General features: G+C 39.3%; 1 protein-coding gene across 1 annotated transcript in view; it reads right to left on the bottom strand.

The window, feature by feature from the left end:
* The window catches only part of AFAP1L2 (actin filament associated protein 1 like 2), a 297,831-nt gene that overhangs the window by 103,904 nt on the left and 180,932 nt on the right, over positions 1–12,995 (bottom strand). Inside the window, 1 exon segment of the mRNA XM_053692693.1 lies at positions 11,796–11,902. Within this exon segment, the coding sequence (XP_053548668.1) occupies positions 11,796–11,902 (107 nt within the window).

Genomic DNA, 12,995 nt, shown 5'->3' with positions numbered 1-12,995 from the left:
AGCAAAAGAGACAGCAAAAGAGAGGGGGGAGAGAGACAGCAAAAGAGAGGGGTAGAGAGACAGCAAAAGAGAGGGGGGAGAAAGACAGCAAAAGAGAGGAGGGATAGAGACAGCAAAAGAGAGGGGAGAGAGACAGCAAAAGAGAGGGGGAGAGAGACAGCAAAAGAGAGGGGAGAGAGACAGCAAAAGAGAGGGGGGAGAGAGACAGCAAAAGAGAGGGGGGAGAGAGACAGCAAAAGAGAGGGGGGAGAGAGACAGCAAAAGAGAGGGGGGAGAAAGCACAAAAGAGAGGGGGGAGAGTGCACAAAAGAGAGGGGGGAGAGTGCACAAAAGAGAGGGGGTAGAGTGCACAAAAGAGAGGGGAGAGAGTGCAAAAGAGAGGGAGAGAGAGCACAAAAGAGAGGGGGAGAGAGTGCAAAAGAGTGGGGGAGAGAGAGCATAAGAGAGGGGGGAGAGAGAGAGCTAAAGAGAGGGGGAGAGAGAGAGCAAAAGAGAGGGGGAAGAGAGAGCAAAAGAGAGGGGGGGGGGAGAGAGCAAAAGAGAGGGGGGAGAGAGAGCAAAAGAGAGGGGGAGAGAGAGCAAAAGAGAGGGGGGAGAGAGACAGCAAAAGAGAGGGGGTAGAGAGACAGCAAAAGAGAGGGGGGAGAGAGCACAAAAGAGAGGGGGGAGAGTGCACAAAAGAGAGGGGGGAGAGAGCACATAAGAGAGGGGAGAGAGAGAGCTAAAGAGAGGGGGAGAGAGAGAGCAAAAGAGAGGGGGAAGAGAGAGCAAAAGAGAGGGGGGAGAGAGAGAGCAAAAGAGAGGGGGGAGAGAGAGCAAAAGAGAGGGGGAGAGAGAGAGCAAAAGAGAGGGGGGAGAGAGACAGCAAAAGAGAGGGGGTAGAGAGACAGCAAAAGAGAGGGGGGAGAGAGCACAAAAGAGAGGGGGGAGAGTGCACAAAAGAGAGGGGGGAGAGAGCACAAAAGAGAGGGGGGAGAGAGCACAAAAGAAACGGGGGTAGAATACACAAAAGAGAGGGAGAGAGTGCACAAAAGAGAGGAGGGAGAGTGCACAAAAGGGAGGGGGAGAGAACGCAAAAGAGAGGGGGAGAAAGCACAAAAGAGAGTGGGAGAGAGAGCAAAAGAGAGGGGGAGAGAGAGCACAAAAGAGAGGGGGGAGAGAGAGCAAAAAAGAGAGGGGGGAGAGCAAAAGAGAGGGGGAGAGAGAGAGCAAAAGAGAAGGGGGGAGAGAGACAGCAAAAGAGAGGGGGTAGAGAGACAGCAAAAGAGAGGGGGGAGAGTGCACAAAAGAGAGGAGGGAGAGTGCACAAAAGAGAGGGGGAGAGAGCGCAAAAGAGAGGGGGAGAGAGCACAAAAGAGAGGGGGAGAGAGAGCAAAATAGAGGGGGAGAGAGAGCGCAAAAGAGACGGGGGAGAGAGAGAGCAAAAGAGAGGGGGAAAGAGAGAGAAAAAGAGAGGGGGAAGAGAGAGCAAAAGAGAGGGGGGAGAGAGAGAGCAAAAGAGAGGGGGAGAGAGAGAGTAAAAGAGAGGGGGGAGAGAGAGAGCAAAAGAGAGGGGGAAGAGAGAGAGCAAAAGAGAGAGGGGGAAGTGAGCAAAAGAGAGGGGGGAGACAGAGAGAGTAAAAGAGAGGGGGGGAGAGAGAGAGAGAGCAAAAAAGAGAGGGGGGAGAGCAAAAGAGAGGGGGAGAGAGAGAGCAAAAGAGAGGGGGGGAGAGAGACAGCAAAAGAGAGGGGGTAGAGAGACAGCAAAAGAGAGGGGGGAGAGTGCACAAAAGAGAGGAGGGAGAGTGCACAAAAGAGAGGGGGAGAGAGCGCAAAAGAGAGGGGGAGAGAGCACAAAAGAGAGGGGGAGAGAGAGCAAAATAGAGGGGGAGAGAGAGCGCAAAAGAGACGGGGGAGAGAGAGAGCAAAAGAGAGGGGGAAAGACAGAGCAAAAGAGAGGGGGAAGAGAGAGCAAAAGAGAGGGGGGAGAGAGAGAGCAAAAGAGAGGGGGAGAGAGAGAGCAAAAGAGAGGGGGGAGAGAGAGAGCAAAAGAGAGGGGGAAGAGAGAGAGCAAAAGAGAGAGGGGGAAAGTGAGGAAAAGAGAGGGGGGAGACAGAGAGAGTAAAAGAGAGGGGGGGGAGAGAGAGAGAGCAAAAAAGAGAGGGGGGAGAGCAAAAGAGAGGGGGAGAGAGAGAGCAAAAGAGAGGGGGGGAGAGAGACAGCAAAAGAGAGGGGGTAGAGAGACAGCAAAAGAGAGGGGGGAGAGTGCACAAAAGAGAGGAGGGAGAGAGCACAAAAGAGAGGGGGAGAGAGCGCAAAAGAGAGGGGGAGAGAGCACAAAAGAGAGGGGGAGAGAGAGCAAAATAGAGGGGGAGAGAGAGCGCAAAAGAGACGGGGGAGAGAGAGAGCAAAAGAGAGGGGGAAAGAGAGAGCAAAAGAGAGGGGGAAGAGAGAGCAAAAGAGAGGGGGGAGAGAGAGAGCAAAAGAGAGGGGGAGAGAGAGAGCAAAAGAGAGGGGGGAGAGAGAGAGCAAAAGAGAGGGGGAAGAGAGAGAGCAAAAGAGAGAGGGGGAAAGTGAGCAAAAGAGAGGGGGGAGACAGAGAGAGTAAAAGAGAGGGGGGGGGGGGGGAGAGAGAGAGTAAAAGAGAGGAGAGAGAGAGAGCAAAAGAGAGGGGAGAAAGAGATAGCAAAAGAGAGGGGAGAAAGAGAGAGCAAAAGAGAGGGGGGATAGAGAGAGAGCAAGTGGTGGGACCGCTGTACTGCAAAAAATGGCCCGTGTACACTGGCTTTAGGACTAGTAGAAAATAATGCACAATACAAACCATACACAATTTAATTCAAATGAACCCCTAACCGCCAAACTGTTCTGCAGCATATCCCATTCCCTGTGCAATTCTTTCCAACCCTGTCTGGCAACTAACTAAATAATAAAATGTACGCTAACGTCAATAACATTTGATGAAGTAAACGTATAATTTATTTCAAACTGGAAAGTGCCAAACAAGTGGTACACCATAATATTTTATTCAGGATTTGCTAATCTATTGTATTTAAAACTCTGTAAATAATTAAGGACAGGCTCTGCATAGACTTTCCCTAACATAGTTGGCTATACAGCAAAGACCTGAGCTAGGATTCAAATTCTCAATGTGCAAAAGAAAAAAAATGTAACCCCTATTTTCTCATTATAATCCTCTTCCCACACAGATTTTTGGAATGATGCCTGTAATTCCATACATACTTTTAATTTCACAGCATGAAGAAGCAAATCTCCAACCTTTTGCAATATCATATGAGCTATCAAGCTATTGTATTAATAATAGTTTATTGCTAGTTCTGCTTGACAATACAATGCTACATTCTTAGAAATGATTTGTGTATTACCTGCAAAGGTATTAACCCCAAAGTGTCACAGCTCCCCCTAGGACAATAGACAAAGGGCATAACACAAAATCCACACCCACAGGGTACATCTTCGCCCCTGTCCACCCGGAATTGTGTCCCCGCATTAATCATTACACACTACGGCTAGTGTGCAATGTCGCCCCTTGCTTGCGCGCAGCCAATTGGAAAAATCCCCTGGGATTGAGATACGCCACATAACAGGTGGCGTAGTGGGTTAAGAAGCAGTGGTCTTAACTCTTGGCTGCAAGATCGCTCATGTAAATTGGCCCCAAATGTAAGATCAGCATAACATCTAACAAAAAATGTAAAAGAGCCTAAATGTGCAAAAATGAAATTGTTCTATTGTGTTAGAGCATTTTAGTAATGTGCTATTACCTGTACATATATATAGTACTTGACACATAGTTATAGTCAGAACACATATCTAAGCCAATGACAAGAGGTATATATGTGTCTACCTAGGTATGCTTTTCAACAAAGGATACCAAGAGAATGAAGTAACTTTGATAACATAAGTAATAAAGTGAAATGTCTCTTAAAATTGCATGCACTGTCTGAACCATGAAAGTGTAATTTTGATTTTCATGTTCCTTTGAAACAAATCTTGCATTTCTTCAATAGATTGTCTGTTACTTTCCTACGATACATTTTCTTTAGCAGCCAGTGGATTTGAGATTCCAGTCAGAAGAATATTTAGGATACAAAGTTTACTACACACAGCAGCCTAGCTAAGGACTTCAAATTCAATATGTAGTTTACAATAAATGTTTAATTATGCACAATAAATAAAATAAAAATCGCTATGTAATTTTATTTGCTTTGTCTGCTTTTCTTGTAATTGAACTCTCTTTTCTATTCTGAGAGGATAGTGTAGACTCTACAGCATATTTTACAGAGATTACTATATCAGTGCCGAAGCTTTTTAGCCATTAGATAAACATACTCAAGAGGCCTTTCATTGTTTGTGTCCCTTGACGGCAAAGCAATTCACAGTTTTTGAACAAAAGGACAGTTTAACTCCTTCGCACCCTTATGACGTCCTATGCCGTCCTAACCACACTGGGCTTTGACACCCTTAGGACGGCATAGAACTTCATAGCCTTTTGGCTGTACTGAAGCCAAAGGGGTTCCCTGAATGGGATCACGGGCAGGAGGGAATGCCTAGCCTCATAGGCACTCCCCCCAGACACAATCACATCATTGAAATCATGCGATCGAATGAACAAACGCATGATTTCACTTTTTAACTTATTTGTTTACATTGGAAATTAAGTTCCGATGTAGACAAATAAGTCAGAGTGGGAAGGGGTTAAAATGCTTATAAAACATGTATTATGTATATAGATTTTTTTTTCTTCAAATACTGTAATGTCCCTTTAAAATAGATTTGTTACAACCTATAACTGAGGAACCATTTTGGCTTTTCTGATCATTTTTATTTACTCACTTTCCCTTTCAACACAAATTCCTCTACCTCCCCTACTGCAACACACAGTGTCTATCTTCTCAACAGCTGGTTCACTCATATTCTATGTGTGTGGATTTATGTCTAGGCTTCTGGGTCTGTGAGGACAAGGAGGTCTAAAGCACTTTTCTATATAACTGATTAACTGATATGTATTTATAGGGCAACTATGCATATTTGTATTTACAAGTGAACTGATTAACTGATATGTATTTATAGGGCAACTACGTATATTTGTATTTACAAGTGAACTGATTAACTGATATGTATTTATAGGGCAACTACGTATATTTGTATTTACAAGTGAACTGATTAACTGATATGTATTTATAGGGCAACTACGTATATTTGTATTCACAAGTGAACTGATTAACTGATATGTATTTATAGGGCAACTACGTATATTTGTATTTACAAGTGAACTGATTAACTGATATGTATTTATAGGGCAACTACGTATATTTGTATTTACAAGTGAACTGATTAACGGATATGTATTTATAGGGCAACTACGTATATTTTTATTTACAAGTGAACTGATTAACGGATATGTATTTATAGGGCAACTACGTATATTTGTATTTACAAGTGAACTGATTAACGGATATGTATTTATAGGGCAACTACGTATATTTGTATTTACAAGTGAACTGATTAACTGATATGTATTTATAGGGCAACTACGTATATTTGTATTTACAAGTGAACTGATTAACTGATATGTATTTATAGGGCAACTACGTATATTTGTATTTACAAGTGAACTGATTAACGGATATGTATTTATAGGGCAACTACGTATATTTGTATTTACAAGTGAACTGATTAACTGATATGTATTTATAGGGCAACTACGTATATTTGTATTTACAAGTGAACTGATTAACTGATATGTATTTATAGGGCAACTACGTATATTTGTATTTACAAGTGAACTGATTAACTGATATGTATTTATAGGGCAACTAAGTATATTTGTATTTACAAGTGAACTGATTAACTGATATGTATTTATAGGGCAACTACGTATATTTGTATTTACAAGTGAACTGATTAACTGATATGTATTTATAGGGCAACTACGTATATTTGTATTTACAAGTGAACTGATTAACTGATATGTATTTATAGGGCAACTACGTATATTTGTATTTACAAGTGAAAACAATTACATCGTACAGAGAGTTTTCTGACTGCACCAACACCAATATCCAGCTTTTAGGAACAGGAAATGCCCTGTCTTTTTTCTGTAGGATTTTCTCAACTGCACATTCCTTTTTATTAGTTCCATGAAACAAGCAAGAAACTTTGAATCTGGCTTTCCCACGGTTTGAGCAGATCGCCTCCTACATTACAGCTTCTTAGTGTTAAACTGCAACCCAGAGAGAGATCTGAGATCCGCAACCCAATTCCATACAAAGAAAAAAATTCTGCTTACTAATACTAATTGTGATTAGTTTGTGAAATATTTATATTGTTTGTTGCTGGTCACACAAAACTGAAAACTTACACCGTTCTGGTTTAATGTACAAAGATTTTACCTGCAGAAATATATATTTTTTTGTATTTTAATAATACAGTAGATTGCATATGTTTTCTATGAGTCTAAGTTCTCTTTAATTCATTCAAAAATTGGTTTTGGTTTATTGCATTGTAATTATTTAGCAAATAGTTTTGAAACAACATTAAATAAATGAAGTGACCTATTTTTTAAAATGCAGCTACAATTAAGTCGCTTTGCCTCACTTGAAACTTGAAGGGCTATAATAGTAAAAAATGACTTGCTCTAATGTGTTAGGGTGTGTCATTTTAAGATCAGCAACCCTGCGCTACTATGTGTTTAACCCCTGCAAAAGAGTTAAACACACATTAGAAGTACTACTCGGGACTCGTAGAGCACTGCTTGTCCTAAACGGAATCCGGAACTGAACCAATCAGCATAGCTAGTTACACCGTTGAGTCATGCGACTAGTGCTGCTGATTGGATCAGCTGCGGTTTCTGCTCAGGACCAACAGTCGTACTTCTACTGTGTGTTTAACTTCTTTTTGGGGTTAAACATACAGTAGTGCAGGGTCAATAGTCTTAAAATGACATGCTCTATGAATGAGAGAATGTAATTTTTTGTCAATTATGGCCCTTTAATTATTACATTCAATAGCCTGGATTCAATAAACCTTTAATGTGAAATGTATTTTAATATGCAGCACCCGAACTAGAAAATTGCAAAATTCAAAAAGATTTGTACCTAAACCTAATCACATCCATGAGTTACGAGTCACTCTCCAACTCGCTTGTAACCATTCACCTCTCAGTGCACAGAATTAACCTTAACCCCTTAATGACAACTGACGTACCAGGTACGTCATGCATTAACTAACAGTTAATGACAATGGACGTACCTGGTACGTCAGTTGTCTAAGAGAGTGCTGGAAGCGATCGCAATCGCTTCCAGCAGCTCTCAGGGTATTGCAGTGATGCCTCCATATGGAGGCATCCTGCAATACCATTTAGAAGACTCCGATGCAGAGAGAGCCACTCTGTGGCCCTCTCTGCACCGGTAGCGATGGTGCCGGTTCGTTGGTGGGTGGGAGCGTAACAGGGAGGCGGGTGGGCGGCCCATCGCTACCCGGCATCCGTTTCCTTGAAGTGCAATGTGCACGCCGGGTGCCGGGAGCGTGCGGGGGCGCGCGTGCGCGGGTTGCTCGATCGCGCATTAGCTGGCACTGACGCTGACACCAATGAGGAGGGAAGAGGGGGGGGAAAATATTTTTTTTAAAAATAATATAAAAGGATCTGGGAGGGGGAGGGGGATAGGGGTATTGTGGAGGGCTGCTACACTACAGAAAAAATAAAAAAAAGCAAAAGAACAAAAAACACTTGTTTTTGGGGCAAATTGGGTACTGGCAGACAGCTGCCAGTACCCAAGATGGCCGCAATTAGATAGGGGAGAGGGTTAGAGAGCTGGGGGGGGGGGGGGGATCATGGAGGTTGGGGCTAAGGCAGGAGTCCATCACAGCTAAAATATTTTATTTTTTTTATAAAAAAAACAAAAAACTCCTTTTATTTAGTACTGGCAGACTTTCTGCCAGTACTTAAGATGGCGGGGACATTTGTGGGGTGGGGGAGGGAAGAGAGCTGTTTGGGAGGGATCAGGGTGTGGGATGTGTCAGGTGGGAGGCTGATCTCTACCCTAAAGCTAAAATTAACCCTGCAAGCTCCCTACAACCTACCCAATTAACCCCTTCACTGCTGGGCATAATTTACGTGTGGTGCGCAGCAGCATTTAGCGGCCTTCTAATTACCAAAAATCAGTGCCAAAGCCATATAAGTCTGCTATTTCTGAACAAAGGGGATCCCAAAGAAGCTTTTACAACAATTTGTGCCATAATAGCACAAGCTGTTTGTAAATAATTTCAGTGAGAAACCTAAAATTGTGAAAAATGTAAAGTTTTTTTTTTTATTTGCTCGCATTTGGCGGTGAAATGGTGGCATAAAATATACCAAAATGTGCCTAGATCAATACTTTGGGTTGTCTTCTAACAAAAAATATATACATGTCAAGGGATATTCAGGTATTCCTGACAGATATCAGGGTTCCAATGTAACTAGCGCTAATTTTGAAAAAAAGTGGTTTGGAAATAGCGAAGTGCTACTTGTATTTATGGCCCTATAACTTGCAAAAAAAGCTAAGAACATGTAAACATTGGGTATTTCTAAACTCAGGACAACATTTAGAAACTATTTAGCATGGGTGTTTTTTGGTGATTGTAGATGTGTAACAGATTTTGGGGGTCAAAGTTAGAAAAGTGTGTTTTTTTCCATTTTTTCCTCATATTTTATTATTTTTTTTGTAGTAAATTATAAGACATGATGAAAATAATGGTATCTTTAGAAAGTCCATTTAATGGCGAGAAAAACGGTATATAATATGTGTGGGTACAGTAAATGAGTAAGAGGAAAATTACAGCTAAACACAAACACAGCAGAAATGTAAAAATAGCCATTGTCATTAAGGGTAAGAAAATTGAAAAATGGTCCGGTCATTAAGGGGTTAAAGGGACACTGTACCCAAATTTTTTCTTTTGTAATTCAGAAAGAGCATGCAATTTTAAGCAACTTTCTAATTTACTCCTATTATCAATTTTTCTTCGTTCTCTTGCTATCATTATTTGAAAAAGAAGGCATCTAAGCTTTTTTTTTTGTTTCAGTACTCTGGACAGCACTTTTTTATTGATGGATGAATTTATCCACCAATCAGCAAGGACAACCCAGGTTGTTCACCACAAATGGGCCGGCATCTAAACTTACATTCTTGCCTTTCAAATAAAGATACCAAGAGAATGAAGAAAACGTGATAATAAGAGTATATTAGAAAGTTGCTTAAAATTTCATGCTCAATGTGAATCACGAAAGAAATTTTTTGGGTACAGTGTCCCTTTAAATATAAACATTAGTTTTATGACATAATAAATATAATACAAACATACTGTGTGATGGAATTTGGAGGAACTATACAAATAAATAAATAAACAAAAAATGTAATTAATAAATAATAACAATAATAATAATAAATTGTCAACTGGAAAATTAAATCTTAAATGAAAAAAAAGCTTTTTTTTCTCTTATTTTGCCGAAATTCATATAAACTAAATATAGCTCTTTGTAAGACCTGGTGCTGTATTTTAAGTGGATAATGGACGTTTTGCAGAGAGCACTCATTTTAGCACAAGCCATAAATGAATCAATTGCTTGTTCTATTTCTGTTGTAAATGTACAATACTTAATGTAATACTGATTTAACCATGTGTCAGGAAGCTGTCTCTGTAATTAAATTACTATCAACCAGAAGAGGAAGAAAAATAAATAACTGAAAGCCAAGTGCGCAGTGTAACAAAAAAAGACAAAAAAGTTAAAAAAAAAACAGCAAATAGAAGGAAATATACAAGAAATAACCCTTGTATACAGAATAAGCTAGATTCATAGATGTCTTGATATTGCCAACGGGACTCTTATAAAGGTGAGATAACTATGTATGAAACTTAGTGAGAATTGCTTTACCTTATATTTTACATAGTTTAGTTAGTTGGTGTTTATGCTATTAGGCATATTAATATATCACTTTAAATGACCATTAAATACAGTTCTATTGCATAATCAACGCATGTATAATAAAAAGACAACGCAATGGAACTTAGTCTAAATTTTAAGTAAGCAGTAGATTTTGTTTTTTGACAAATTTCAAAATTGACTTCAATTTGCTGGCATCCTTTATCATGTGACATGCATCAGCCAATCACAGACTGATTTACGTATACACTGTGAACTCTTGCACATGCTCAGTATAAGCTTGTGCCTCATAAAGTGTGTATGCTCTATCTAAATCATGAAAGTTTAATTTTGAATGTAGTGTCTCTTTAACTAAAGTTGCAGGATATGCCCATGATACCTTACTCATCAAATGCCAACTGCTAGCAATGCGGAAAAACAATAATTACAATTGCAACAGATAGGATAAACGCTTGCAGAACAGTTTATGCAAATGTTTGTAATTGTGAAATATTCCTATGTTTTGTTATGGTTAAGTAGTCTCGCTTGATAGCATGAAAGGTGTCTTGAAAGGATGCCTATTTGAGTTCCTCAGCATCCTTCAGCTGTGGCCCAGCATGTGGGATTTATAAGGACTCTATTACCTCTGTGATATAACTTGTATTGTGGTTGTGTCTCAATATTTGAAAGCTGGCGTGGTCGTGTCATTTTAATCTTGTTTTATTTGTTTGTTTTATCAGTTGTTAAGTGCTCTTATTTAGTACGTTAACATGAACTGTTTTATAGAGAGATTGTTTCTTTAAATAATTTGTTTGGTCTTTCCCCAAACCCAAATTGTTTCTTTCATGATTCAGATAGAGCATGTAATTTTAAGCAACTTTCTAATTTACTCCTATTATCAATTATCTTCATTCTCTTGCTATCTTTATTTAAAAAAGAAGGCATCTAAGCTATGGAGCCAGACAATTTTTGGTTCAGAATCCCCGGACAGGACTTGTTTATTGGTGGGTGAATTTATCCACCAATCTGCAAGAACAACCTTGGTTGTTCACCAAAAATGGGCCGGCTTCTAAACTTACATTCTTGCTTTTCAAATAAAGATACCAAAAGATTGAGGAAAATTTGATAATAGGAGTAAATTAGAAAGTTTAAAATGGCATGTTCTATCTGAATCACAAAAGAAAATATTTGGGTTCAGTGTCCCTTTAAAGGGACAGTATACACTCATTTTCATATAACTGCATGTAATAGACACTACTATAAAGAATAATATGCACAGATACTGATATAAAAATCCAGTATAAAACTGTTTAAAAACTTACTTAGAAGCTGTCAGTTTGGCTCTGTTGAAAATGTAGCTGGAAAGCCCACTGCAAGTGGCAAATAAGACACTCCCCCCCTCCCCCTTCTTTTGCATATGAAAAGACCCTTTACACAAACAGGAGCAAGCTGGAGAAGGTAGCTGATGGTATTCACATAAAACTTTGGGGCTTGGTTAGGAGTCTGAAAATCAGAGCAATGTTATTTAAAAATAAGCAAAACTATACATTAATTTAAAAAAACAAAACTTTATGGACTATATAAATAGATCATCTACAAAACATTTATGCAAAGAAAAAATGAGTGTATAATGTCCCTTTAAGGTTTTGAACGTGGCTTTTGAGGTGTCCGCTGCTCCCTTTATTTTAATCTCCAATTCACAACTCACAGATGTGACACAATTCTATATGAATTTCAGCATTTCAGAGTTTAATTTTGCAGCAAGTTTTTTTTTTGTATTTGACAAATTGGTTTTACTGAATTTAGCCCATAAAAGGCTTCAGGTTGCCATAGCTACACAATATGATTCTATCAACAATGTAACTTTTTTAAAACAAGTTATTAATTAATAGTGTCTTACAATTTTTGGTGGTGGCAAGTCTGGAAGACTTTTCTGAGGCGGTGAAGAAAATTGTCCTGTTGATCCATTAGTTAGCGAGTCCTTGCATGGGTAGTCAAAATGATTATCTAAGGACAAAGAACAGGGATTGAAACTTTCACTTATATGTTGGATAAAAACAATTAGCACCAATAAGCATTTATCTACTGTTATTTCTTGCATAGAATTATGGGATTTAAATATTTTATAACTATAAGGGCCACTACATGCAAATATCAATACACCAAAATAATGCTTAATAAAACCACTTTATTCTTTTAATTTTATTTGGTTCATAAATAAACCGAGTTGACCTGCACATCCTGGCTACAGTCTCCTGACAAATTATATTTATTTATTTACATTTTATTGTTTGTGATGTCAGAATAATAAGTGAATGGTTGAAGGGACAATCAAAAATAAACTTTCATGATTTCGATAGAGCATGCAATTAAATTACTTATATTGCTTTGTACTCTTTGTATCTTTTGTTGATAAGCATATTTAGGTAGGCTCAGGAACAGCAATGCACTTGGGAAGTAGCTAGTGATTGAGGCTGCACATATTTGCCTCTTGTTACTGGTTCACCCGATGTGTTCAGCTAGCTCTCATTAGTGCATTGTTACTTCTTTAACAAAGGATACAAAGAAAATGAAGTCACTTCGACAATAGAAGTCTCCACTTTATGGCTATGTGTTTTATAATGAAATGGTCCTAACACTCATTTAAAAAAAAATAGGTCATAAAGGACAGCCTTGCCTTGTTCCATTGAGAATTGACAAGGCTTAAAATTTGTTCCAGGGATGTCAATGTAAACAGTAGGATTAAAGTGAGCACATCAGATAATGTATTGCATTCACCTTCCCAGCGCACAATTAAAGTGATGGTAAACTCAATTTACATAGTATGAAAGCACTTTTAAATATATGCATATTGATGCTAGTATTTCTGTTACACACACACTATATCTATTGTTATACCCCTTTCTATGTGGCTCTGTTCCCTGCTTCTATGCTGCAGTTTGACAGACAGCTGTTGCATCCAATAGGAGCTTCACCATACGCCCTATGTTACCTACTGCCAGCACGCGCCAGTGCTGATAACTTAAAGCCAGAAAAATAAAAATAAATAAAAAGAAAACCCGCGCCAAAATTAAACTTTCACACACACTCCAAAAGGTAA

This window comes from Bombina bombina, chromosome 9 (genome assembly GCF_027579735.1).
Source record: "Bombina bombina isolate aBomBom1 chromosome 9, aBomBom1.pri, whole genome shotgun sequence".
NCBI classification, from domain to species: domain Eukaryota; kingdom Metazoa; phylum Chordata; class Amphibia; order Anura; family Bombinatoridae; genus Bombina; species Bombina bombina.
The sequence above is the reverse complement of the archived record's forward strand: the minus strand, read 5'-3'. Positions and strand labels throughout refer to the sequence as shown.